Genomic DNA, 27,106 nt, shown 5'->3' with positions numbered 1-27,106 from the left:
GGACGGGGCGGGGCCGGGCTGGTTCCGGGGGGCTGGGCCCCCGCGCGGTGCGGTGCGGAGCGGAGCGGAGCCAGGTCAGCGCGCGGCGGCGGCGGCGAGGCCCAGGTGAGCCGGGGGCGGCCCTGCAGGCCCGTTGCTCCGGCGGGTCCCTGCCCGGGCCGGGCGGTGCGGGGCTTTGCACGAGGCGGGGGAGCAGCGCGCCGAGCCGAGCCGCCCCGGACGAGTCCGGCTCCCGGGGCCCGGCTTGGAGCGCGCCCCTCCGACCGGGCCGGTCCCAGCCTGCAGCCCCGGGGGTGGCTCCTTCCTAACCCAGCCAGTGCCCCCGCCCCGCCAGAGGTTCCTCCGGAGCCCGGAGCCCTTTGGCCCGGCCCCGGCCCCCTGCACGAGCCGGCGGGGGCCTTCTCCCAGCAGGAGAGGAGGGGGCAGCGCCGGCCCGGAGCCGCTGTAACCTCCCCGCTCCTGGGGAACTGTCCCCTCCGAGCCCGCTCTGCTCCCGGGGGCAGGGGGTGCTGCTCTCTGCGGCTCTGCCTCAGTCTGTGCCGGGCACCGCGCTGGGCGCGCAGCCCGAGCAGAGGAGAAAGTGGCCGGGTGAGGCAGAAGCTTGTTCCTTCTGGATCTTCCCCTTCGAGCTACTCAGCAGCTGGTTTCTTGGGCAGGAGCCTATCAGACCTGCTGGTGCCTGTATCACGAGGAGCATGAAACCAAGTCCGGAGTCTCCCCCTTGCCCCCCCCATGTGATCTGCTGCCACAAGCTGGTCCCGGTGATTTAACTGTTGGCATTTCCCCATGTAGAACAGGCAAATTGCAGTTTTCACATGGGCACTGCAGCGGGCGCACCCGCTGCTCGGTGTGAGAACCACAGCCCGTGCTGTGTGTGGGCCTGTGACATCTCACACCCATCCCTAGCCTGTGTGCGGGGCACGGAGACCAGGACTGCGGTGTCCTGTACAAGCACTGTCTCGACGTTGTCAGCTCCCAGCGCTGAAGGCCCTGGCAGTGATATGAAATAAGGAACAGCTAGAAGGGGTCATCTCGCGCAAGCTGCAATAGTTAATGTTTGTCAGAGTTTGGGTCAAAATAGCAGAATTTACCGAAGCGTCTGCTGAGCAAGCAGGGCTACCAGCCAAGGCAGGCAGAGGGTCAGGAGTGTACTGGACAAACCCAGTGCCTTTTTGAGTTTAGAAAAGCAGCAGATTTTTCTTGTAAGTAATTAACATCCTCGGGCACTGCTAATCCTGCTCTTGTACAGGGGGTGCTGGGAAGCCCTCCCTCCTGGCCTGGCTTTAGATTTATGTCGCATTTTGAACTGTAAGCGGATCTCTGAGTCAGTTCGGCTGAAACAAGCCATGGTCTCCTGACTTCGGTCCTATCCACTTCCCAACCCCCACCCCCTTTGCCTTATCCTGTGGGCCTAGAATGACTGGGAATGAGCTGCTGGTTCTGCTTGCTTGAGCGGGGGTTGGACTAGATGGCCTCCTGTTCACCCTGCAGGGATGGGTGGGGAGATTTGATGCCCTGTGGTGTGCTGGGTGCTCAGTGGGCACAAACATTAAATCACTTTTACATCAGTGGGTAAGGAGATTACAACATTCCAGCATTTAACCCCGTTCTTGCAGGGCACCAGCAGCTGCCTCATGGCCCAGAGAAATTTGTTGCTTCTTGACTAACCTGATGTCTTGGGCAGTTGGTATCTCTCTGGCAGATAAAGACATCTGTTCTCTGATGATTGCCCAGCCAGTTCCCTCCATCTGACTTCTACCACTGCAAGTGTGCGGGATGGGGGATGGTTATCTGTGGGGGATGGTTACCCCTGTTTGCACTATCACCAAACCTCTTTGCATAGATTACCCAGACCAAAGTGGTATCTTGCTGGGCCCTCTGTCATAGGTGTAACAGTGTAGCATGCTATTGTGGACTGGCCAGTCCCGTCTCGGTTAATGACTCCTCATAACTATCCAGTAACAGTCCTAAGGGCATGACCTTAGGGTGACTTTAAAGAACAGGCTCATTCACTATTCCTAATGGGTTCAGATGATTTGAAAGACGCGCTTACTGCAGTGCTTTGGTACCACAGTCCAGGTGCCTTAGGAACACCATAGACAGGAAACATTTCACCAGAAGAACAGACTCCTGCTTGATGTACGTGCTCATGCCCTTGACTAAAGCCAGCAGCGTGGATGGGGACCATCAGATCCCCCTAGAGCTCTCCTGGGTATCTATCTGGATAATTGGACGGCCCAGTGAGCAGTGCTTGCATCTGTGTGAGAGTGGAAAGTTTTCCCTAGGGGGTGTGAGGGTCTCAGCTATCAATTTCTGCAAAATTTTTAACAACGTAGGTCTAATCTAGCTTCTAGCCATATGGTTACAAAAAGAAGCACCAAAATGTGACCAGTGCGGCGGTGTTTGTCTGAGTGCACCACTGCCCTGCCTATGCTAGGGCTTTTCCAAAGCAGCAGCAGGTTAACGAAAGTGACAAGACTGGTCAGTTTTAGGCTGCTCTTCAGATCCTCCTGGGCAGCAGTGACATCTACAACCATCATGTCAATTTCACAATGCTTTGGAGGGAAACTTTTGACAAGACAGAGGCAGGCACTGATCTCAGTCCTGGGAAGGACCCAATAACCGGCTGACGGGCAGAGTGGGGCAGGCAGTCCACTCTTGCAGCAGTCAGAAGGCTCAGGAGTAGGGAGACGGTCAGAAAGCTCCTTCCTCCTATTGGCATCTAGATGAGGGTGGTAGAGGCTGGTATGAAAAGCAGAGCCCTTCATGGAGTTCCCAGACCGCATCCTTGGCCTTTCCATGCTGTTTTGGCGGGGGCTGGGCCCTTCTCCAAGACCGGCTGCTCTTGGGTTTTGCTGGTGGAGCCCCCATTCCCATGGAATTTGTATCTCCCTGGCTCGTGGGGTTAGGGCTTGTACACACTACCACTTGTGTCGCTCAGGAGTGTGAATAAGACACACCCCCACCCCCGAGGGACATAAGTTGCACCCTCCTAAGCCTCGGTGTGGACACCGCTATGTCAGCGGGAGAGCTTCTCTCACGTTGGCGTAGAGCGTCTTCACCAGACGTGCCACAGCGGCGCAGCTGCATCAGCCCAGACATAGCTTCTAGTGTAGCCTAGCCCTCAGGCTCCTGGCTACTAGGCACCTGGTAAAATGTTCAGGTCCTGGCCATAGTCCCTTTGCCTCACATGGATGGTATTGTGGATCTGCAGCCCTCTTGTCCTTGGGGTTTGTGAGTGAGTCCATGATCTTCCCACACAGTATCCTTCCACAAGCACCTTGAGGTGCTGGCACCCAGCTTCTCAAGGCTAAGCTAGCTATTACCCCGGTTAGCGTATGTACCAAATGACTCCATTATTCCCCATCCCCACCCCCTAGTCCCAAATAAATGGATGATGACATTTATAACACTTCTATAGGGCCTCCTTCCCAAAGTGATCTACTGTATCTTCTCTCTACAGAGATGCACGTGATGGAGCTGGATTGCTCACTGCAAACCATGTGGGAATCTAATCCCCAGCTGTCTCTGGGGTGGAACGACAGCCCCACTCCATACTGGCTTAGGAAAGCGAACGAAGGGAGAATCATAGAACTGGAAGGGACCTCGAGAGGTCATCTAGTTCCATCCCCTGCACTCATGGCAGGACTAAGTATTATCTAGACCAGGGGTAGGCAAACTACGGGCCATGGGGTGTTTTAAGCTGGCCTGCGAGCTCCAGCCGGGGTGCTGGGTCTGGGGCTTGCCCCGCTCCGGAGCTCCAGCTGGGGCGCTGTGTCGGAGGCCGCACCACGCGGCTCCCGGAAGCAGACGCATGGCCCTGCTGCGGCTCCTATGTGCTCCAATCCCAATTTTGTGAGCATTCATGGCCCGCCATACAATTCTATTCCCAGATGTGGCCCTCAGGCCAAAAAGTTTGCCCACCCCTGATCTAGACCATCCCTGACAGGTGACTGGAGATTTTTAAGAGCAGGTTAGACAATGGTGGAGATCCCTAGGCAATTTGTTCCAGTTCTTAGCCACTGACAGGAAGTTTTTCCTAATGTCCAACCTAAACCGCCCTTGCTGCAATTTAAGCCCATTGCTTCTTGTCCTATCCTCAGAGGTTAAGGAGAACTATTTTTGTCCCTCTCGGTCTTCTCTTCTCCACACTAAACAAACCATTTTTTTCAATCTTCCTGCATAGCTCATGTTTTCTAGACCTTTCATCATGTTTGTTGCTCTTCTCTGGACTTTGTCCAATTTGTCCCACATCTTTCCTGAAATGTGGCACCCAGAACTGGACACAATACTCCAGCTGAGGCCTAATTAGCGCAGAAGAATTACTACTTGTGTCTTGTTTGCAACATTCCTGCTAATACATCCCCAGATCCCTTTCTGCAGTGCTCATCCTAGGCAGTCATTGCCCATTTTGTGCATGTGCAACTGATTGTTCCTGCCTAAGTGGAGTACTTTGCATTTGTCCTTTTTGAATTTCATCCTATTGACTTCAAACCATTTCTCCAGTTTATCCCTACATACATGTGTTGTTTGTTTATATTCATCCTTTGTAATTTGGCTTATTTTCTACTTTTTGTAGGACTTTCTTTTGGAGTTTCAGATCATTGAAGATCTCCTGGTTTAGCCAGAGTGGTCTCTTGCCATGCTTCCCATCTTTCCTACTCAGTGGGATACTTTGCTCTAGTGCCCTTAAAAATGTCTTTTTGAAAACCTTACAACTCTCTTAAAATGTTTTCCCCTTAGACTTGCTTCCTGTAGCTCACTACCAACTCCCTGAGTTTGCTAATGTCGCCTTCTGGCCATCCATTAGCTTTATTGTGCTATTTTCCCTCTTAATCCTTAGAAGCCTTAGAATCATGAACTCTCTCATTTCATGATCACTTTCACCCAAGCTTCCCTCCACTTTCAAATTCTCATCCAATTCCTCCCTATTTGCCAAGTTAAATCTAGAACAGCCACTCCCCTAGTAGCTTTCCGCCCCTTCTGTTTCCATTTGAAACTGGGACAGAATATGATGATCTGGGCTGAAATTAATGATGAGGGTCCTGGCCAGTGTCCCTAATGTTGCCCACACAAGTAAATACCATGGGGATCTCTACCTACTCCGAAGGGACAGGGTGCTAGATTTAGATCTCCTCTGACCGGTCCCCTGCTGCACACCACCACCTACCCCCATGCTGCTGACAAGGGACGAGCATGACCTGCTAAATCAGCCACTCACTGCCACACCCTGAGCCGCACGAGAGAGAAGAGAAAAGAACAGCAGAGTTTTAAAGATGCAGTTTCTGTCTCTGGTGTTGACTTTCATTTGTTTGCAACCTCCCTGCTGGCAAACGCAGGCACGGCCCGCGGTCTTACTAGCCATTGTCAGAACTGGCACTTGCAACAGCATCAGGCTGCTTAGGGGATTGCTTTCCTTTGCCTTTCTGGGCACAAATGGGCAACCGTGGTTTGCTAAGCCAGACTTCAAGACAAAAGGAAATAGGGGAGGACTAGGAAAGAGATGAAATAAGGTGGAGAAAGGAAAGGACGGATGGGGGGACACCGTCTCACATCCCAGGTGGTGGCTGACATTTAGCCAGAGCTGGGGAGTTGACAGTATCACCTGGGCCCCTTTTTTCTGGCCCGATCTGCTCAGGACTTTTCTCAGGGTTAGGACGACAGAGGCCGAGCAGTGTCCTGGAGGGTCCCAGGAGACGGTGCGGCTGGCAGCCATGATGGGAAAACTGACTCCTTCCCCTGCTTTCACTTAGCAGTTGTTGAGGGTTTTTTTTCTTCATTTTCCCTCAAAAAGGAACTTTTTAATGACCCCCAATGGGAGCAATGGGTGGAACAGTCTCTCCCCTTCTTATGTGGTCACCAATTAGACCTAATTTTCAACTCAATTTTGGTCCATTGATTTCCAGTCCCGCACTTCGTGTATGATCTCAGCACAGTCCTTGAGTTACATCAGTCGGTCTTTGTGTTTGGACTAATTCAGTCTTTGTCTCACTTTTGTACCTTTCCCCATCGGCATTTGTTGCTATAGGTTATTGTGACACTTTGTGAACTTTTATAAGAACGGCCAAAGGTCCGTCTAGCCCGTGTCCTGTCTGCTGACAGTGGCCAGTGCCAGGTGCCCCGGGGGAATGAACAGAGCAGGTGGTCACTGAGTGATTCAGTGATTCAGCTTCTGGCCCCCAGAGGCTTCTCACAGCTGAACTTCCAATTAGGGTAGATGTGTAGGCCCAGTTATTACCCCCTCTGCCTGGGGCTTGGTGAAGAGGCAACTTTCCCCGAGGCTGGAATATCTGCCCTGTTCACTTCCCAGGCCGGCTCCATAGGAGCCTTTCCTGAGGTACCGGGGATAGAGCCGTGGGGGGTTGAGTCCGACCCTCCTCCCTGCTGCCATGGGGCAGAACCAGGCTGTTGTTGCAAACGTGTGTTGAAGTGAAAGAGGAGCCGGGTTGCTTCCCTTCCCTGCTGGTCTCTCGTTTGGCTGCTATGGTGTAACAGGTGGGTTAGCTTCACCTCTGCATGCCCTGGAGCTAGCACTGGCCCTGGGGGCTGCGGCAGGCAGGAGCCGGAGCAATCGCAGCATGGGCTGGAATCTGCCTCTGGAGTATGAAGGTCTCACCCCGAAGCAGCGCTGAAGTGGCTGTTTTTGAAGTTAGACTGAGTGAGACACCCCCCAGCAGCATCTCAGATCACCCCATGCTCTCCAGGGAGCTTTGCAGGGGTGTCATGGAGCAAGTCCTGTCAGGACACCGAGCAGGACAGGCCCCCGGCCCTTCCGCACCAGGCATACAGGCCCCTGCCCCATGAGCTGAAGGAGGGAGTGGCCGGCTGTTTGCCTTGATGCGGGCTGCTGCTCCAGGGAGATCTGGTCATGTGCCTTGGCTGCGCTTGTGACGCATTTTCAGCCAAAAATTAGACAAACCTGAGTGCCGGAGCTTGGATCTGACTGTGTGATGCTTGGATTTAGGCTTGTCCCTTTGGCCCATTTAGATCCCAACATTTTAAGACCAGAAGGAGCTTTAGATAGTCTAGTCCAGGGGTAGGCAACCTCTGGCACAGGTGCCGAAGGTGGCACATGAGCTGATTTTCAGTGTCACTCGCACTGCCCGGGTCCTGGCCACCAGTCCAGGGGGCTCTGCATTTTCATTTAATTTTAAATGAACCTTCTTAAACATTTTAAAAACCTTATTTACTTTACATACAACAAGAGTTTAGTTCTATATTATAGACTTCTAGAAAGAGACCTTCTAAAAATGTTAAAATGTGTGACTGGCACGCGAAACCTTAAATCAGAGTGAATAAATGAAGACTCGGCACAGCACTGCTGAAAGGTTGCTGACCCCTCGTCGAGTCTGACTTCCTGTATAACGCAGGGCAGAGGGTCCCCCGGTGGTGCCTGCATCCGGCCCGTGTCTTGTGACCGAGCTAGAGCCAGTCTCTGAGAAGGGCCCGTGGAGAGAGGCAGGGTGGTGAAGTCAGAGGGCAGACATGGCCCTAACCCTCCCCGAAGCCCTCGTGCTCTGGTTCGAGGTTTGGGGAGGTTCAGAGGGTGGTGATGGAAGCTGTCTGCCAGCGCCAGCCCGGGCAGGGAGGGGGGGTCATGCTGCTGCTCAGAATTCAGGGAAGGTTCTGATACCCCCAGAAAGCCCCGTGTAGCTCCCAGCGTTAACCCTCCTGCCTGGTGGCCGTCGTCCAGGACGCTACCCCCCGGAGGCCATTTCATGTCCCGGTGGGACCCCAGGCGGTGGGTCTGGGCTCTGCCTCACTGCGTGGGCTCTGCTCAGGGCTGCTTCCCCAGCAATTCTTCCCCCAGTGTTGCTCTGCTCTGCGTCATGCTGCCTGTGGCAGTGCTGCTCTGCTCCTGTGCTGAGTGCCCTGCCTGGCACCGCTCCGCCCACGTTCCCAGGCAGTCCCGGTAACAGGACTGTATCGTCCCTCTGCAGAGACGCACGCGGTGGAGCTGGATTGCTCGCTGCAAAGTGTGTGGGAATCTGGTATCTGCTCAAACCCCATCTGCCCCCCACCCCGGACACCATGCGCCTGGGGCCTGCTTCACATGCGTGACTTCGTTGTCATAGCTCGCCCTGGCCAAACGCACCCACCTGGCCAGCTCCATTCGCCTGGGCTGCGAGTTGCAGGTGACCTCCTCTGCGAGTGATGGGCCGGCGTTTCCCATGCAGCAGAGCCTGGTTACGAACTGTCCTTGCCAAGGCCTAAATACAGACATGACGATAGCACCCAGCCAGTCCCTGCTCCTCTCTCTCCCTTGCAAGCCTCCCCACATCCCCATTTGGGGCCAGCTGCTCCAGGCCCGGTTCTTTTTCGGAGCGAAGACCTTTGAGCAGGTGCTGTCTGGCCTTTCCAGGGTCTCTGCCCCCTCTTGTGTCTCTGGCTCCTCCAGCCTTTTCCGGCCAAGGGCCGAATTCTTAAAGCCCCCGTTGCACCGTCATTCTCCGAAGCTGCCTGTGCTGAGCTGCTGCCTCCCATATTCCCTCCCTTACGAGGCGGAACTGGAGAGCAACGGAGCTGCTGGTTCCAGGCTCCCCTACTATCCTCCCGCCCTCTGTGGGCGAGTGGATCTGCCGGGGCTGCTTCCTGCGTCAGCAAGCTGTAACCTGGGAACTGTCTGGCTGCCTGGAGTGAGGGCAGGACCTGTGGCTGGGAGAGCTCCTCTCCCGGTGACTTCCCATGCAGCACAACTCTGGAGATTGGCTTGTCAGGTCCTTACCTGGAGCTCTTCATTGCCATTTGGTGCTTTGCTGCTGTATTCGTGTTGGGGGTGTGCCCGCAGGCCCGCCCCGGGATTGGAGCCCGCTGCCTTAGGAGCTGGCAGACTAGGCTGCAACTGAGCTGGTTCAGCAGGTGCTAATGTACAATTGCTTTGTCTGGGCTAGAATTCTAGAGGAGACGACAACCCAGCACCACAACTCTAACCCGTAGTCCAGACAAAGCTGGGGACGCCAGATGTGTGGAGCACAAGGTAATCATGAGGCTGCCATAGACTAGAACTCAACTCCCCGAACGCGGCTCTTAGCAAATAGGGGCTAGTCGGCTCCGGCTCGCCCTTCGCGAGGGCTTAATCTGAGTATGGGGAAAGCTCTGGGATTGCTGCTCAAAGAAGGGGTCTGAGCCATTTGTGGGACTGGACCAAGCGCTTGGTGTAGGACACGATCCTGCGTGGGCCTGGCATGGCCACGCTGACCGGGTCAGGCTTTTCTAACTCTTATTTCAGAAACAAAATCTCTACCCCAAGCAGAGTTTCAGCCCTGCAAATGAAATGCTGGAGGTGCGCCGGGGACTGCACAGTTGCTGTTGATCTTACGAGGAATGCGCCCGGATACTGTCCTGGTGGGTGGGAGGGTACAGACAGATTCCACTGGCAGTGCCTGGTCTCTGCTTTTCACATCTGCTTCTTTCTTTTACTGGCTGGGCTCCAGCTTCTCTAACAGAAGCCCAGTCTCTCTGCTCCTGGCACTTCCCCAAGGTGCTGGAGGTTGGCCTGGCAGCAGAAGGCCCTTTGTGCACAGCTGCCCTCTGCGGCTGTGCAGGGAGGTGGAGCATTGAGGGGGCTTGGGCAGGTCCCCCTGGAGCTTGAGGGGCTGGCTGGTGCACAGCTGGATGCTGGCAGCCTCATTCTTGCTGTATCTCGGGGTTCTCTCGGGGCCGAGGGTTGTGAGGGACGTAGCCTCTCCCTAGAGCAGTGTGGCTCAGTGTCCTTCGCTGCGTTAATGGATGTGGAGTGGGGGGTTCCCACCATGGCAGTGACGCGAGGAGAGGGGATGTGGTGTCTGCCTGGCCCATTGCAGCTCACCAGCGCTGGCAGCTTTGGAGCCTGCCTGTTGGATACCTGGTCTGAGCCGGCAGCTGCCTCCACCGCCACGCTGAGCAAGCCAGGGGTCGTTGTCCAGGCATCCTGTGTGTGGCAGTCACTGCACTGCAGCCTGCCTCTCCTGGCTCCTTCGGGGACCCCCGCCACTGACTCCCCATTCTGAGCCTCCTCTTCTCACGGCAATAGCCGGGCTGCAGTATCCACGTGTCCGCTTGAGGGGTGCCTCTGCTTTTCCTCCCCAGTGCAAATGCAGCCTTTGCAGAAGGGTCTGTCACTGCTGGCCCCGCTGGGATGGACAGTGTCCAGCCCTGGGCTCGGGCCAGGAAGCGCTGCGAGGCCAAGGGCCAGTGGCCATGGGACGGTCGGACAGCATGGCTGGTAGAGAACCTTGCGAAGGGGATTCCCAAGGAGGTTGCTGTCTAGCTGTAGTGGCTTGCCAGATATCGGACCATAATGCTGCTGACTGGATCCTCATGCTCTTTGCTTCCTCCTTCAGTCATCACTCGATGTTGTCAGCCACGCTCTCAGGGACATGTAGCGCTAGAGGTGACTGCGTTCTGCCTCCTGCAGCTCTAGCTGTCTGGGGCACATCCGCTGCCGGAGCCCTGCTGTAGGAGAGAAGCCACGTGGCCATGGGGAGAACGGGATCTGCACCACCTAAATCGCCGTACTAGCCAGAGCTGAAAGCATTTGGTGGGACGGTGTGCGGATACCTCCGGAGCAGTACATGGGGCTTGGTCCTGCACGCAGGCAGTTCAGTTCCTGTTTGTCTCTGTTACCTGGGACTGGGTAACTAATGGATGCAGAAATTAGCTTCACTGGTGCACGAGTGGTGCTGGTCTGGGGAGATGTTCCCGCAGCATCAGCAGGCCCTGAAGAGTTGAGTATGTTTGGGCTGGACCATTACAGCTGGATTCTTTGACCCAGCTTCTCCAGACTCAGACGGGCTTTGTAAAGCACCTTTCAAGTGGGAGGTCCCCCAAGTGCTAGCTGCAGAGTTCTAGGCATGGGGACACGGTGTGCTGGTGCTGTGGCAACCAGCCAGGGGTGGTTGGTGGTGACAGATGTGGATGAATTGAATAATTCACCTTTTCACCCATAGATCTTTGAGCGCTTTGCAGAGGCGGGTGAGTAACATCCACGTTTTACAGATGGGAAACGGAGGCATGGAGTCTCTCTAGAACCCAGGTCTCCTGGCTCCCAGCCCAGTGCCCTGTCCACATGGCAAACCACAGGAGAGCTTGGCTTGAGTATCAGTTGCTATTGACTGAACTGTGGAATCGTCTCCCGAGGGAAGCAGTGGAAGCCCCTTGCTTAGCCATGCTCGTGTGTTCCCCTGGGGCACAGCCTGTCAGGCTGCCTGGAGCAGGGCTTGAGGCACTAGCTTCAGTGACTCTCCCTGGGATGCAGCCTCTAAACTGCTGTTTCGCCGTGTGTTTTTCAGGCTGTCCCCTTGCTGAGATTCCAGGATGCAGGCGCAGTCTGTGCTCCACAGCGGCTACTTCCACCCTGTGCTGCGCTCCTGGCAGACCTCGGCCACGGCCTTCGATGCCTCTAACCTCATCTACCCCATCTTTGTCACGTAAGTGAGGGCTGGAGCCTGTGCTCCCAGCTGGGGAAGCGAGAGGAGATCTCCGTGCAGACAGAGCTCCGTGGAGCAGCTTCCTTGCTTCAGAGGAGGTCACACAAAGGGGCAGCAGCTCCCGGCCGGTGTGCAGCCCCTGAGTCTGCAGGCCACCTGCCTCGGGACGTGGGAGCTGCCATCCTGAGCAGAGCCATGGTCCCTCTACAGTGGCGTCCTGCCTTTGGCGGCGTGTGCACTGCTGTCCTAGCTGGGTGGGGAAGGGCAGGGCAGCTTCCTGCCCCGCTGCTCTGAATTCCCATCGGAGCGGAAGTGGCCATGGGCATGTCACCCCATCGAGGGGAAGCTGCTCACTGCAACCCTTCCCTGGCTCTGAACCAGCTTGTGTCTGTGACCAGCCTGGTGCCTCCCTGGGGCGGTTTGCTAATCCTCCCAGGAATGCCAGGGCTGCTGGGCTGAGGTGTCCATCCTGGGGTGGTGGAGCCAGTCTGCGGGCACTGCCCAGCTGGGGCGGTTTCGGGTGTGGCCTATGGGATGCTGGCGGGCTTACAGCTGTACACAGTGACGCGCCGCCCAAATAGATCCGGCTGCAGCCTTTGGGAGCCCACGCCATGGCCAGACATTCCTTCTCTATGGCCGCATAGCTGAATGCTCCGAGGTCAGACCCAGGAGGTGAAGCCGTGGGAGCTTCTTGCCCTGCAGACAGTCTGCTCAGAGAGAGGAGGCTCCCCAGAGACCTGCCTGGCTTCGTAGGGAGCAGTTCCAGAGCAGCGCCCGGGGACTCGCTGACATCTGGTCTCTTGGACGGTTCACCAGGCTGTGAACTTGCTTCATTCTGAGCCCCTCCCTGCGTGGCACCTGCCGCAGCTTCTGGGGTTCAGGGGAAGCCTGGCCTGGTCGCGCTCAGGGCTCCTCGGCGTGACATGAGCCCATGCAGATGATCCTCTGTAGCCAGCACGGGAGGCAGAACTGGCCAACCGCTGGTCTCTGCCCGCTGCGGTGACTCTTAGGGTGGCACGTTGGACGAAGCTTGCTGCCCCTCCTGGCCGCAAGGGAAATGCAGTGTGTGCCGCCACCTAAAGGAGAGACGGGGCGGGGCTTCTCCCCGGCTCCGCCCCCCCAAGAGCGGCATGGGACCCTGGGGATCAGGCTCAGGAAGTTGAGACCTTAACCCCTAGCGAGCCGGAGAGCTCCCTTTGTCACCTGCCTTGGCCCTGCTGCTGCAGGGCCTTGTTCTGCTCTCTGGTGAGCTCCCGGCGGCTCTGCACTGCAGCGTCGAGGTCTAAGCTGCTGGCCCCCGGGGGCTCATTGCAGAGCTCCTGCTCTGGGACTTGAGTGGCAAGGGGCTGGGATGCCTGTTCCTGCTGCTCATGGGCCTCGGACGCTGCGTTTCTAGGGACTGAGCAGCTGGTGCAGGGAATGAGCCCAATCTCCGGCTCACTCGCTCAGCTGCCCGGCTTTACCCACAGCCGACGTGTCCGGTCACGGGGCTCTCCCTGCTCGCAGCCTCGCTCCGTGGGGAGCCGAACTCTCACTGGCTGTTTGTCCTGTTTGACTCCCCAGTGACAGCCCCGATGCGGTGGAGCCGATCGCCAGCCTCCCCGGACAGGCCAGGTAGGAGCCTGCGGAGATCGTTGTGCTCGTGGTGCTGTGCAATCCGGACAGGGCTCCCTGCCGTGCGCCTTAGCGCAAGGGACGGGGCCTGGGACTGCCCGGCTCCAGGCTGCTGGGGTCAGGGTGGGGAGCTCTTATTGGCCAGTCTGTGTCCTCCATCTTGTTCTAGCCAAGGACAGCGGAGCCCCCACTGCCCCCGTGTTGGGGATGCGCATGGGGACATAGGGGAGGGTGGAACTGTGAGCACGCACTGGGGCACTATGGGATAGCTACAGGAATTCCCATAATGCACCAGTTAATTCCAGCAGCAGCAGGCGCGTCCCCTTTCGTCGGCCCTGGCCGGGCCGTGGATCTCACCAGGCGACAGGCAGTCGCCGTCAGCAGGGCACTGGCCTGGCTTCCCTGGCCCTTGTGGAGGGAGATGTCGTGCCTGAGAAGTGGGGAGGCGGGAGCTGGGGTGGGTTTTTAGACTCAAGTCCCTGCCCGTTTAAGTCTGGGGGACCTGGGTCTGAACAAGGGCGATGCTGCTGGGCTTGGGGAGTTGGTCCCGCTCACGGTCAGGGCGGAGGGCGACCCCCTGCGATCCCCCCTCCGTGGGGTGGTGGCTCCCAGACGCCCTCCATGCATTTCCTGCCACCGCTGGTCCTGCCTCCGGAGCCGAAGCCGGCAGAGCTGAGGCCGGGCAGGGCCTTGCAATGAACGGGGAGATAACGGAGCGTCGCCCTCGCCCTGCTGAGGTGACTGGGCTGGGATCAGTCTATCAGGGCCCTGGGCTCGTCCCCAGCCAGCCCTGCCCACTGCCCCTTGGGGACCCCAGATAAGGCGCCAGGTTGCTCCTCCCACGGCTGCTCCCGGGATCTCCAGCAGGCATCTGCTCTGGCTGAATGCTCAGCTGCCTGCAAAGCGCTTCACTTAGTGGGACTGAAACCTGCCCTGCCCCCGTTCAGGAAGCAAGGACAGGGAAAAAGTCACCGAGTGCTGGCCCTATCCCCTGGCCGGTGCGGGGGGGAGGGGGGGGCATGGAGCATTCACCTGGGACCCCCCCGAATCCAGGCACCTCCACGCAATGGCACTGGCTGGGCAGGAATGGCCATGCCAGTGAAAGGGATAAAACCCCCCTAGGATGGGAGAGGAGAATGGGAGAGTCAGTGCTTCCCGGGAGCCTGTGTGGGGCTCTGTGGGCAGGGAGGAGACACCCGCGGCTCTCCCTGTGCTGGGGGCAAGGCCGGCCTGGCAGCGGGGGCCAGGAGTGCCCTGTTGGGTGGCGTGGGGAGAGGCCCCGTCCCCGGCAGTGCCTGAGGGTTGGCTACACAGGCCTTCCCGGGAGGTGGGGGACTTGGCCTTGGCATCGAGGAGGGTTAATGATGGGCAGAGCCACGCCCGGCTAGTCACACTAGCCTTGGGCCATGTGGGGGCTCCTTCTCGGGGATCCTTGTTGCCTGACAGCTGCGCTACCCCGGGAACGCCCTGCCTGGGGACACTGGTCTGGCCCCCGGGCTGCCTGTGGGTAGCCAGCCTGCAGAGCGGTGCCTGGCCTGCCGTGCACTGGCCCAGCTCAGAGCCCTGGCTGATTTGTGTCGGGGAGGGGCACTGGGGTGGCCTCCGGCACCACCCCCACACCTGTGTTCTTCTAGGTATGGAGTCAACAAGCTGGAGGGGATGCTCCGCCCCCTGGTGGACGAGGGGCTGAAGTGCGTGTTGATCTTTGGCGTCCCCACTAAAGGCTCCAAGGTTGGTGGGGTGAAGGGTTATGGGGTGTTCAATGCAGTGCCCCAGGTAGAACGGGGGTGGGGTGAAGGGTTATGGGGTGTTTAATGCAGTGCCCCAGGTAGAACGGGGGGTGGGGTGAAGGGTTATGGGGTGTTTAATGCAGTGGCACAGGTAGAACTGGGGGTGGGGTGGGGTGGGGGGACAGATGAGCTGGGAGGTTCATAGTCACCAGCTTTGTCCTTTTGCTGCATTTTCACTTGTTCTCTGAGATCTTGGGCCCTGGCTGGTGAGATCTGTCGGCTAAGCAGGGTAGCGAGAGGACAGCACTTGGATGGGAGACCTCCCCAGACCCACCCCAGTGATCTGGGTGGCTGTGGGGCCCGCTGCCCTTCGTCAGTGCCCAGCCTGGCGCTAGAGACGCTGCACTGCAGGGGGAGGTGCAGGTGACTCAGGAGGGGGCGCTCACCCGGAGTCAGTGTTGGCCCCTGGGTGGCACTGGGGGCAGTGCTGTGCTGTGGGGAGCAGGGTGGATGGCTCCATGGGGAGCGTGCTCCCCGTCAGTCACTGCTGACCCCCGCAAGGGGCTGGGGGAGCTGCTGTGGTTGGGCTGAGATGTAAATCCACATCTGATCTCCTGTTGTTCCAGAACCTCCCTGAGCCCTTTCCAGGCTCCAGTTTCAACAGGATGTGGGCCCCTCCTTCCTGCACCCTCAGCTGTGTGCAGAGCGGCTGCGCCTTGGGCCCCTGCGGGGTCTGTGCTGGGGGGGGGACCCTGCAGAGAAGTGAGGGTCTCTGGGGCGCAGGGTGCCCTGTGGATTTACAGGGGCGCATCTCTTCCCCCTGCAGGATGAAAGGGGCTCGGCTGCCGATGCTGAGAACACCCCGGCCATCCAGGCCATAAAGAAGATCCGTTCCTCCTTCCCAGAGCTGCTGATCGCCTGTGACGTCTGCCTGTGCCCCTATACCTCTCACGGGCACTGCGGTGAGCACCAGGGCAGGCACCCCCCACCTCTCCCTCTGCACCAATTGGTGGCCACGAGATGAGCCAGGCTGCCGGCTGGGAAGTGCCTCGCTGGCGTGGGCTCAGCTAGTGGGCTCTTTGTTGGGGATGTCTGGGGCTGCGCCCTGCCCCCTGTCCGCACGTAACTCCGTGGTGCAACGTGCCGGCTGTGCCAGGGCAGTGAGCGTGGAGGCCAGCCTGCCATGGGGCTCAGGGACCTTAGGGGGGAAGGCAGAATTAGAGCAAAGGCTGCAGTGCCTGAGCGATGCACGGCTGGCCACTCCATTCGCCTCATACGTGCTCCCACCGCCAGCTGTGAGTTAGTGCGCAGGGCTCTGCCTGCCAGGGCCCTCCCTCCCCAGCACGACCATGGGAGCCCCCCTCCTTTGTCCTACCTCTGCTCCCTCAGCGGTTGGGATGGACACGCCACCTCCAGCCAGCAGGGCCTTGGTCTCACTCCCAGGCTGTGCCGAACCCCCCTCCAGATTTCAGGAACCTCCCCGCAGTCACCCCCTGCAATCCTGCAGAGCTGGGTGTGGTGTCAGGCTGCCTCCCCTCTCCAGAGCCCCCTGCTGCTGGGCTGGGCTCCTGTGGGGATGGGCGCTGGGCAGCTCTGGCTGGTGCTCTGTGACTCCCTGCTCCCGTCTAACCCTGGGCTCACCTTGCAGGGATCCTGCGGAAGGATGGCACCATCCAGAACGAGGCCAGCTGCCAGCGGCTGGCAGAAGTGTCGCTAGCCTATGCCAAGGCAGGTGAGAGGGGTTCCTAGCAGCAGCAGGCTCTTGCTGGCTGCCTGGCTTCGCCCTGCTCGGTGGCCCTACCAGGAACATATCTGAGCAATGCTGAGGGGGGCAGCAGCCACTGGCCTCTCCTTGAGGGGCTGTGGGCCCATCCCGTCTCCCCTGGCTCTGCCTGCAGCTCGTGGGACACTGGGGTGTCTGAACCAGTTGCTCTCCTCCAGCAGGTTCTGACATGCGATCCCCAGGCAAACTGAGCAGAGGCTCAGTGGCTCTACTCCCCAGGCAGGTCCTGGCACTCCTGGCTGCTGGGACATCAATGTTGAGCCCCCCCGTGCCAGGAGTGGCTCCGGGGGCAGGGACTGCTCCTTGCAGTTCTTCAGCGCCCGTGCTTTCTCCCTGCAGGATGCCACATCGTGGCCCCCTCGGACATGATGGACGGGCGCGTCGCAGCCATGAAAGAGGCTCTGATCTCCAATAACATGGGTAACAAGGTGGGCAGGGGCAGCACGCCCTCTGGTCAGTCCGGGCTCAGTACAGAGCGGTGTCACAGCTGGAGCTGTGTGCGTGGTGGAGGGGAGATGGTGTGGAACAGGGCCTGCAGAGAAGGGAGCTCCCTGCTTCCCACCGTGGTCGGCCAGGGGCCACAGGGAGGGGCTTCCAGGCCCCAGCAGGTGTGGATGGGAAGGGCGTGCCCGTGGATGGGGAGGAGGGGTAATGCCAAGGCTTCTGCCTGGGGCGGGGTTGGAAAACATAGTACAAGGGGATCGTAGCAGAGAATTTCTCCCCCACCTCCACGCTGGGCTGGGAGGCAGCTCTGATCTCCCTGCCATGTCTCTCCCGCCCCTGCAGGTCTCTGTGATGAGCTACAGCGCCAAGTTTGCTTCCTGTTTCTATGGCCCTTTCAGGTGAGTGGCTCCCAGGGCGGGGGTGAGTGTGAGCCATGTTTTGGCCAGGCTCCGTGTCAGACCCCAAAGGGTTCGTGTTTGGCCTGCAGAGCCGAGCAATTCGAACGTAGGACTCCGGAGCTCTCAATCTGGGACTCTCACTAACTTGCACTGAGCTTTGTGCCTCAGTTTCCCCATCTGTAAAATGGGGAATTTATCTCCTTCTCCAGGAAAGGGATGGGGAGGGCAGGCTAGTATTTGCTCCCACACAGGGATTTTCATCTGTCCCTCAGAGTATAGCTCTGCAGGGATTCACCCTTCCTCCTGCCAGGCTTGGAGATTACTTCTGCTCCCACCTGGCTTCAGCTCTGTTTCTTGTCAGTGCTCTCAGCCCTGCGAGCTGCTTCTCAAGCAGGGCCACCTGGGGCAGGAGGGGGAGGGTGGAGTTGACTGGAACTGCTGTGGAACTGCACAGAGTCCCCCTCACCCCAGAGAGGGAGTGTTGGGGATGGTCCCAACTCACTGGGCTGGCAGGTCCATTGCGTGGGCTGAGCTCTGGCTCAGAAAAGTGGGGAGAGGTGGGTGTGATGGATTTGGTCACAGAGACCCCCTTGGGACTGTCACCTGATGTGCTGAGACTACCTCTGAGCCCATTTTCCCTGTCAGCTTGAGACTCCACAACTCTGCCTTGCTGAGCCAGACACGCAACCTGCTGCAACGCAGACCCCGGTCTGGGCCATGCCCCCAAAGCTGCAGACTTAACTGAAAACAGCTCACCAAGTACTCCTGTGTCTAGCACCCAGTCCCCAGTGGGATCCAAACCCCCCAAATAAATCCATTATACTCTGTATAAAGCTTATACCGGGTAAACTCATAAACTGTCCACCCTCTATAGCACAGATAGGGAGATGTACAGCTGTTTGCTCCCCCACGTGTTAATCACTTACTCTGCGTTTATCAATAAACAAAAGTGATTTTATTCAGTATAAAAAGTAAGATCTAAGTGGTTCCAAGGCAGGAAGCCTTTGTGTCTCTCTGGTTTCCCACCCCTCATTCTAAATGGAAAAGCACCAGGTTTAAGATGGATTCCAGTATCATGTGACATGTTCACATGTCCTGCAAGATTTGCATAATTACAATAGGACCTCAGAGTTATGCTACAGATTCCTAGTTTCAGATACAAGAATGATACATTCATACAAATAGGATGACCACACCCAGTAGATTATACGCTTTGTAATGATACCTTACAAGAGACCCTTTGCATAAAGCATATTCCAGTGACATATTTACATTCATTATCATATTTCCATAAAACACATGGAGTGCAACGTCACAGTGGGGTCTGAACTAACTCATTCCAGACCCTAGAGCAGAGGTCCCCAAACTGTGGGGCATGTCCCCCTAGAGGGGCCCGGAGGAACATTTGGGGCAGTGCATGGCTGAGGCCTGGGCCCCTTGGGGGGCGGGGAGGCAGTGCCATCCAGCTCCACTTCTGGCCTCAGCCCCAGCTGCCAGCCTCAGCCCCTGGCCAAGGCTCCCTTACCCTTGTCTGCGGCTCCCCCGTCCTGGAGCTGTGGCCCTGCTCCCAGCCCCGGGGAGTGTGAGGGAAAAAGTTTGGGGACCACTGCCCTAGGGCAGCTGGGGGTGAGGGACTGTCTCAGTGCTTGCTGGGGTGGGGCTGTGTCCCAGATCCACGGGATCAGTGCCATGCTTCTGCTTTGGAACAGTCTCTAGGAGGAACCCCTGCAGTGTGCCAGACCTGCTGGGGTCTCACTCTTAGAATCATAGAATCTCAGGGTTGGAAGGGACCTCAGGAGGTATCTAGTCCAACCCCCTGCTCAAAGCAGGACCAAACCCAACTAGGGCAAGCTACATGGCCTCACCACCTCCTTAGACTGGACCTCTGGGCCGTCCGCTTCCCTGCTTCCCAGCGGGAGCTCTGCCCAGCGAGTCCAGCTGAGACGGACTCGTGGCAGAGACTTGTACACTCTGCAGGAATTAACGCACCTCTGCTAGTGTTTGCAGGGACACTCAGGGCACGTCTACACTGAAGATGCTGCATTGGCGCAGCTGAACTGCTGTAGTGCTTTCATGAAGATGCTCTAAACTGATGGGAGAGAGATTTCCCATTGGCTTAGTTAATCCACTTCCCCTAGAGGCGATAGCTACGTCACCAGGAGAATCCTCCCACCAGCGTAGCGCTGGCTACACAGGGGGTTACGTTGGTGGTATTATGTCGCTCAGAGGATGGATTTTTCAGTTATAACGATACAGATCTGTAATGTAGACCAGACCTCAGACAGCGCTGTCAAGTCAGTCGGGTTTATTAGTCAGCTGGAGCACAACATGGGAAGTCCTTAGGTTGGCAGGGAGAACTGAAGGTTAAAGCACAGACCATTCTGGCTAGTCCAGAGCCCAGCCAAGCTGTAGTGAACCCCACTGCCCAAGCTCCGTCTGTCTCCATCCAACTTCCTTGGTCAGTTCCCAGGTGTGAGCCCCTACTCCTTCCAGCAGCCAGCTCTTATCCCCCACCTCCCAGTCCTTTGTTCTCCACCTGAGAGAGGGAAAATCTACCTCCCTGCTAGGTGTCAGTCGTGTTGACTGGATTTGCCATGGTCCTCAGGCCAGTCCTTTTTAATGACCCATGCCGCTGTAAGATCACTCCAGTAGCCTCCTTATGCGGCTGGGAGAGAGCTCTCCTGTTGACATAATAAAACCAGGTCAATGAGTGGCGGCTTTACTGTGTCGTCAGGAGAGGCTTTCCCACCGACAGCGCTGTGCACACGAGCGCTTATGCCAGGAAAACTCATGTCACTCGGGGGATGCATTTTTCACACCCCTGAATGACAGAAGTTTTGCCAACATAAGTGCTAGTGTAGACATGGCCTGAAAGTTTACAGCTGTGTGGCTGCACCACTGTACACTCTCTAATGTAGCTGCTCTCAATCGACGGGCGAGAGATCTTCCCTCGGCTTAACTACTCCAGCCCCACGAGCAGCCGGAGCTTGTCGGTAAGAGAAGATCTGTCCACACTCGCGCGTCTGTCGGTGTAACTTACGTTGCTCAGTGGGGTGGTTTATTCACATCCCTGAGGCCTGGTCTACACTGGGGGGGATCGATCTAAGTTACGCAACTTCAGCTATGTGAATAACGTACTTAGATCTACTTACCACAGTGTCTTCACTGCAGTGAGTCGACTGCTGCCGCTCCCCAGTCAACGCTGCCTGCGCCTCTCACTCCAGTGGAGTACCGGAGTCGACAGGAGAGCGCTTGGGGGTCGATTTATCGTGTCTAGACTAGGTGCGATAAATCGACCCCCGGTGGATCGATTGCTGCCCGCCAATCCCATGGGTAGTGTAGACGAGCCCTGAGTGATGTAAGTTTTGCCAACATAAGCTGTAGTGTAGACGGAGCATCAGCCAGCCAGGCGATATTCACACCTATGTCTCTTAGCCTGCCCTGACAGCAAACTGCTCCCCACCCTCCTCAACTGGGCAGCCTTGCAAAATACGAGGGAAACTGACGCACACACAGGCTACATAAACATATTACAAAAATTCCCACTTTGTCACAGGCCGCCAGGCCTCACTGGGGGCAGAGTTCTCAGTGGGGGGCTCGTGGCGGCTAAGCGAGCCGCTGCCTCCTGGATTGGGAGGATGGGATGCTCCTAAGGCACCTCCTTCCCCCTGCTTTGCTGCGCCCCAGCAAGGGGTCACTACGGGCAGGTCGCCTGGGCTCTCCTGGGAGGGGGGCGCCGGTTCCTGGGAATTCTCTGAAGCCAGACTGCTGTTTTACTGCCTGGTGTCTCCTTCGTGTTCCCAGAGACGCTGCGCTGTCCAAACCTGCGTTCGGAGACCGGCGCTGTTACCAGCTTCCCCCGGGCGCCCGGGGCCTGGCCCTGCGAGCTGTGGTGAGTGAGCCTGCCCGCAGCCCAGCTGCCCTTAGCGGAAGGTGTTGGTGTCACAGTAATGTCCTGCAGCAGAGTGGCTTCCGCATGGCTGGGTGCCAAGAGCTGATCTGGGGGCTGAGTGGGGAGGTGGGTCTGTCCTCCTCTCCGAGACCTGACCTCTTTCCATAACCGGAATGGGCGTCGTGGTGTGGCAGAGTCTCGGGACCCCAGGCCTGTTGTACCTGCCCTGGGACAACCTGGGCAGCGGCAGGGCAAGCTTGTCCCACCGATTAGACCCCCCACCTCACCTGGAGGGTCGCCCCAGTGTGTGTGGGGGGAGAGGGCAGTCAGGGCCCAAGGAAGTACGGTGAGGTGGGAGCAGCCAGGAGTGGCACTGGCCTGGAACAGCTGAGGATCTCCTGCAGCGAGCTGGGGGATTGCTAACCCCTGGGGTTGTCCAGCTCAGCAGTGCCAAGCACCTGGTCCTCTCGTGGCTTCACTTGGCATGTGGGCCTGAGGACTCAGAGGCCATGGGCCCAGCTCAGTCTTTCAGCCCCTCTGACCCAGCTTGCGGTGGCTCACGTTTGTCAGCCACACAGAGCAGGGAGTGGCTGAGCCAACACCAGCTCTGCGGGGCAGGGGACGGGGTGTCGTGTTTGGGTCTAACGTGAAGGAGCCTCGGCTTCCAGCGGCTGCCTGGGCAAGCGCACCATTCCCCTTGAAACGCAGATCCGCTGTCACCCCTTTCACATCACAGCCTCGGGGATCGTCTGCTGCCCCCTTCCTGCCTGGGAATGGGGCTGGCTGCAGGCTGGCTCCTGCTGGCCTGCCCGTAGCTGTGCTCTCTTCCTTGCTAGGGCCGTGTGGAGCACCCAGGGGGCTGGGAAGAGCAGACTCTCCCCTCCCACTGGGGCCAGGACCTGGGCTGCAGCCATCAGGCTGACTCGCTGGTCCCCCCAGTCCCTGTGCTGTTCTCACAGGCCCGCGCCACCACCTGTTCTCTCCTTGCAGGACCGGGATGTGCGGGAGGGAGCAGACATGCTGATGGTGAAGCCGGGGCTGCCGTACCTCGACCTTGTGAGAGATGTCAAGGCCAAAGTGAGCCCCGTTCGGCAGCGAGTGTCTCTGGAGATGGGGCACAGAGTGGGTGGCTGTAGAGTGGGCATTGGGCTCGCCCAGGAGACTGAAGCCAAGGGACAGTCCCCTGGGCCTAGCAGAGGCAGGAAAGGCCCTGAGCTGGGAGTACAAGCTGCGGCAGGCCTAGTCCCTGGAGCCCCTTCCAGGTGATTGACCCTAGGGGGAGGCTCCTTGGCACCGTGCTGCCCCGGGGCATGCTGCTGTAGCTCCCAGCAGTCCAGTGAGTTGCTCTGGCTGGGATAATGGCAGGCGTTTGGCTAGCGTGTGCCCATCTGGGGTGGAGAGGCCTTGCTGCTTGGAAGCTCTGCCCTGACTCCTCCCAGTTACTGGAGCTGCGTGTTTCTAACCCAGCCATTCAAACACCAACAACCGGCCCATGAAGTGCTGGCGCCTGCCATCCCCCCCGAGATTCTGATCTTGTGGGTGGGGTTGCTATGGGCACACTGCAGACACTGCTCCCTTGAGAGTCGGTGGCTACAGAACAACCTGCCTAGAGCCCCTGCTTTGCTGCCAGCATTGCAGGACTCGGCAGAGCTGGGCCATGCAGCTTGGGGGTCAGGGTTCTCACTGACCTTCCTGCTGCTCTTTTCAGCATCCCACCCACCTGCTGGCTGTTTACCACGTGTCGGGGGAGTTTGCCATGCTGTGGCACGGAGCACAGGCAGGGGCCTTTAACCTAAAGGCTGCCGTCATGGAGGTGATGACCGGGTTCAGGCGAGCAGGTGAGTGAGGTTGGGCAGGGTCAGCGTCATGACTAGCAAAGCCTCAAGCTGCTGGAGGAACTGGGGCCTTGGATTCCTTTCCCCTCTGGGCCCACTGCGGTGGTGTGGCAGCCTGAACCTGGGGAGTCCCCCGAGACTACGGGACCAGTCACCGTCATGACTGTGCTGGAGGCTGACCCTGGAATGCAGAGCCAGGCCCAGTGGAACTCCAAACACCTCAATCCTTTAAGAAAAGCCGATTTCCAAAGCACCAAGCGCTGCCCCACACGGCCTGTGCTTTTCCAGCCAAGTGGAGTTCTGTCTGGCTCCTTAGGAAACATGAAATGTGGTTACACAGGGGGCCTGGGAGCCCGGACTCCTGGGTTCTACTCCAGCTCAGCCACTTCCTGTGTGACCTGGCGAGTTGCTGCATCTCCTGGCTCCTCGTCTAGCAAAGGGGTCTCCATCTTCCCCAGGCTGCAGGGAGCCCACTGGATGAAAGGAATCTATTCACTGGGGCTTATTTCTGAATGTATCTGTGATGGGTTGGATCACAGAAACCCCCTTGGGAACTGCCAACTGATGTGCCAAGTCTACTTCTGCCCCTGCTTTCCCTGCCAGCCTGGGACTCCAGCACCCTGTCTTGTTGAGCCAGACACACCCGTCCACTCCAACACAGACCCAGGGTCTGAACCACGTGCCCTAAAGCTGCAGACTTAACTGAAAGCAACTTAAGTGTTCCTGTCTTTAACACTCAGATGCCCAACTCCCAGTGGGGTCCAAACCCCAAATAAATCCGTTCGACCCTGTATAACGCTTATACAGGGTAAACTCATACATTCTTTGCCCTCTATAACACTGATAGAGAGAGATGCACAGCTGTCCCCCCTCCCCACTCCCCAGATATTAACACATACTCTGGGTTATTTAATAAGTAAAAAGTGATTTTATTAAAATACAGAAAGTAGGATTTAAGTGGTTCCAAGTAATAACAGACAGAACAAAGTAAAATAAAACACGCACGTCTGAGTCTAATACAGTAACAAAACTGAATACAGATAAGATCTCACCCTCAGAGTGGTTTCAGTAAGTTTCTGTCACAGACTGGACGCCTTCCTCGTCTGGGCACACTCTTTTCCCCTGGTACAGCCCGTGTTTCAGCTCAGCTGGTAGCTAGGGGATTCCTCATGATGGCCGCCCCTTTGTTCTGCTCCACCCACTTATATCTCTTTTGCATAAGGCAGGAATCCTTTGTCCCTCTTTGGGTTCCCACCCCCTCCTTCTCAATGGAAAAGCACCAGGTTAAAGATGGATTCCAGGTCAGGTGACATGATCAAGTCACTGTAAGACTTCATTGCTCACTTGCCAGCACACACGTATACAGGAGGACTTACAAGTAAAACAGAGCTGGTCCTGGTTAATGGGAGCCATCAAGATTCCAAACCACCATTAATGGCCCACACTTTGCATAACTACAGTAGGCTCTCAGAGTTATATTTCCTATTTCTAGCTTCAGATCCAAGAGTGATACATTTATACAAATAGGATGATCACACTCAGTAGATGATGAGCTTTGTAATGATACCTTACAAGAGACCTTTTGCATGAAGCATATTCCAGTTACATTATATTCATACTCATCAGGATACTTTCAGAAAATCACGTAGAGTGCCACATCACAGTATTTTCTTGGGAAAACACGGCCCAAGCTCAGCAGCCCTGTGCCTGGGCTGATTCCTGTTTTAGAGCCCAGGCTCCAGCTCCTTTAGCTGAGAGACAATGAACCCAGGTCCAGTCCTGCTGTGACTCTGGAATCCCCCGTCCTCCCAGCTGCATTCCTGTGATCTGACATGAGACCCTGCTCCCCTCTTGGAGCTGGAATTCCCCACTAGCTTGATGCTAAGGAATGTTGGAGCAGGTGTCCAAATCCCTCAGAGGAGAGGGGTGAGTTCTTGACTGGAATGCTGGTCCATGGGTTGAGGTATACACTCAGAACTGTAAGCTCCCCCCGGTGATGCGGGGCCATGGGAGTTGTACCTCAGAATCATTGTTCCAGGCTGTCTGCAGGCTCAGGCAGATATCTCTGCTTTGTTCACTCCCAGGGCATGGTTAGACGGTTCTCTCAGCAGCCATGGGGTGCAGGAATACAGAGAGCTGAGATTCTGGAGACGCTCAAGGTCATGTGGGCCACACAAACAGTACTGTGGTCTGACCCAGCCTGCAGGCTGTATGTTAGTCACTGGGGGCTGGCTGGTGGGAGGGAAGGATGGCAGCTCCTTGGCATGGAGTGGGACTTTGTGGAGCATGGGAATGCTGGCTTGACACTGTGTCTAGCAGCTCCTCACGCGTTCCTTGCTGCTGCATTCCAGGAGCTGATATCATCATCACCTACTACGTGCCCCAGCTCCTGAAGTGGCTGAAGGAGGACCAGGCGTGAAGTGCCTGAGTGAAGGCAACACACAGAAGGAAACCTGCGAGGACCGAGGACCGGAAAGGACTGATATGCAAAATGAGGATTTTTATGGGGCCTTAGAAATACAAGGCTGAATCCAGCCCCAGCGTAAGCAGGTCCAGCACCACTGGCTGCAGGGGTGCTGCACCTGCCTACACTAGAGCTGACTTGAGCCCAAAGAAGCCAAAGGAGAGCAATTTTTTAAAAGTGTTATTTTAGAACTGGGCTTAATGCTGAGACCCTCCTCTGGCAGCAAAATGCCTTAGGACCAGAACTGATCTCCCCAGCGACCTCCCCCCCCCTTGGAGAAGCACCTTCTTAACGTGATGGTTTCCTTTAATGTGTCGCTGTGTGACACCAGATGGGCGATTTTTATGAGCTTCTTCGTAAAGGAAGCGCCCATTCCCGACCATTCCTCTAGCCCGATGTCCTCCTCAGTCTAGCCGGGGGGTTGGGAACACAGGAAGGCGGATGTGGGGCAGTTCACCAGCACATTGCTCACAGGAGTGCTAGTTCATTGGGGGTGTCTCAAGCCTTCACTGCAGATGCTCTCCCTGCAGTACGCTAGTGACATAATTCCTTTGCTACAGCCCCCAGCAGAGCTTTGCTCTCCCCTGGTTGGGCTTTCTGCACAGAAACGCTGTCTGGTTCACAAGCATGGAAGCAGCAGAGGCAGGCAGGGCTTCCCTTGCTGGTCAGCCAGACACTGGGCTGACACTAACGCTTTCCTCTGGTGAACACGCTGTTTCAAACTTTTTAATATGGAGAAATACCCCAAGATGCTTCAGAGCCCTCAGGGAGGGGGGGTTCCCCTCCACACGTGCTTGTGCCTTAAACCTGTTGTCATTGCATAGACTAGAGAAGATTGACCTGGTTCTGAGCTGTGGCCCTGCTGTCTCGAGGGCGACAGGGCATGTGGGGCTAGGCAGTATAAGGGCTTCAGAAGTATAATGTCCTGATTGCTAATGGGCCATTGCACATTCTGCCCACCATTACTAGGGGTTCTTTTAGCCCTGAGCACCCAGACGACCAGCTCCTAGCACTCACATTGGCTCTGTCAACTCACAGTTCAGCTCTGCCTTTGATTCCCTGATAGGATGCTGTCACCTTATACAGAAGTATTGTCAAAATAATCTTTCTTTTAAACCCAAGAGCACTAGAAATGTTTCCCTATTTTTAAAATTCCAGTGAAAATAATTGTTTTAACCCACTGCTTGTTCCTGTGCCGTGTTTCAAACTCAGCATTGCAGCAGGCAGAACCAGGCAATGAGGTCGCCCGACTGGCTCTGCTGTCCAATGCACACTTTAAAATTACTTCACCCTAACAGTCTAACGTGGTGTTAATAACATAACTGAGAACTTTAATTTGTACCATGGTTCTTACGTTGATCACACTATTATGAAGTCTAGATGTTTTAGATTAATTGCTAGAGCTACTTTGCTTTGGTAGTCTTAGCAGCAGCCTCTGATATTCTTCAATGCCTGGAGTGAGTTCAGCTGAAAATAAAAACAAACCACAAGTCTACAGCCACGGCAGCTTGATGTTGTTGGTAAGGAAGAGGGTGGAG

At 56.9% G+C, this 27,106-nt stretch overlaps 1 protein-coding gene across 3 annotated transcripts; it reads left to right on the top strand.

Annotated features, from left to right (window-relative positions):
* Positions 1–27,052, top strand: ALAD (aminolevulinate dehydratase). Of its 3 annotated transcripts, none has more exons than XM_044992553.1 (12): positions 1–105; positions 11,271–11,408; positions 12,972–13,022; positions 14,657–14,753; positions 15,579–15,714; positions 16,401–16,484; positions 16,875–16,963; positions 17,322–17,377; positions 21,182–21,269; positions 22,260–22,346; positions 22,978–23,107; positions 25,456–27,052. In XM_044992553.1, the coding sequence occupies exons 2-12, from the start codon at positions 11,296–11,298 to the stop codon at positions 25,521–25,523; spliced, it is 999 nt and encodes a 332-aa protein (XP_044848488.1). In that variant the 5' UTR covers positions 1–105; positions 11,271–11,295; the 3' UTR covers positions 25,524–27,052. The 3 variants fall into 3 exon arrangements, with proteins under 3 accessions (XP_044848488.1, XP_044848490.1, XP_044848489.1); XM_044992555.1 differs by lacking the exon at positions 1–105 and adding an exon at positions 1,180–1,202; XM_044992554.1 differs by lacking the exon at positions 1–105 and adding an exon at positions 8,671–8,977.
* The last annotated feature ends 54 nt before the right edge of the window (positions 27,053–27,106 follow it).

Source organism: Mauremys mutica, chromosome 18 (assembly GCF_020497125.1).
Source record: "Mauremys mutica isolate MM-2020 ecotype Southern chromosome 18, ASM2049712v1, whole genome shotgun sequence".
Lineage (NCBI taxonomy): Eukaryota > Metazoa > Chordata > Testudines > Geoemydidae > Mauremys > Mauremys mutica.
This window is presented reverse-complemented; position numbering and strand designations above follow the sequence as displayed.

Bases quoted from the DNA above. Each gene is read 5' to 3' on its own strand.
- ALAD (XM_044992553.1), top strand. From the start codon at position 11,296: ATGCAGGCGCAGTCTGTGCTCCACAGCGGCTACTTCCACCCTGTGCTG. The intron at 16,485-16,874 runs GTGAGAGGGGTT...TTCTCCCTGCAG, and splicing joins GCTAGCCTATGCCAAGGCAG to GATGCCACATCGTGGCCCCC. The intron at 22,347-22,977 runs GTGAGCCCCGTT...TGCTCTTTTCAG, and splicing joins TGAGAGATGTCAAGGCCAAA to CATCCCACCCACCTGCTGGC.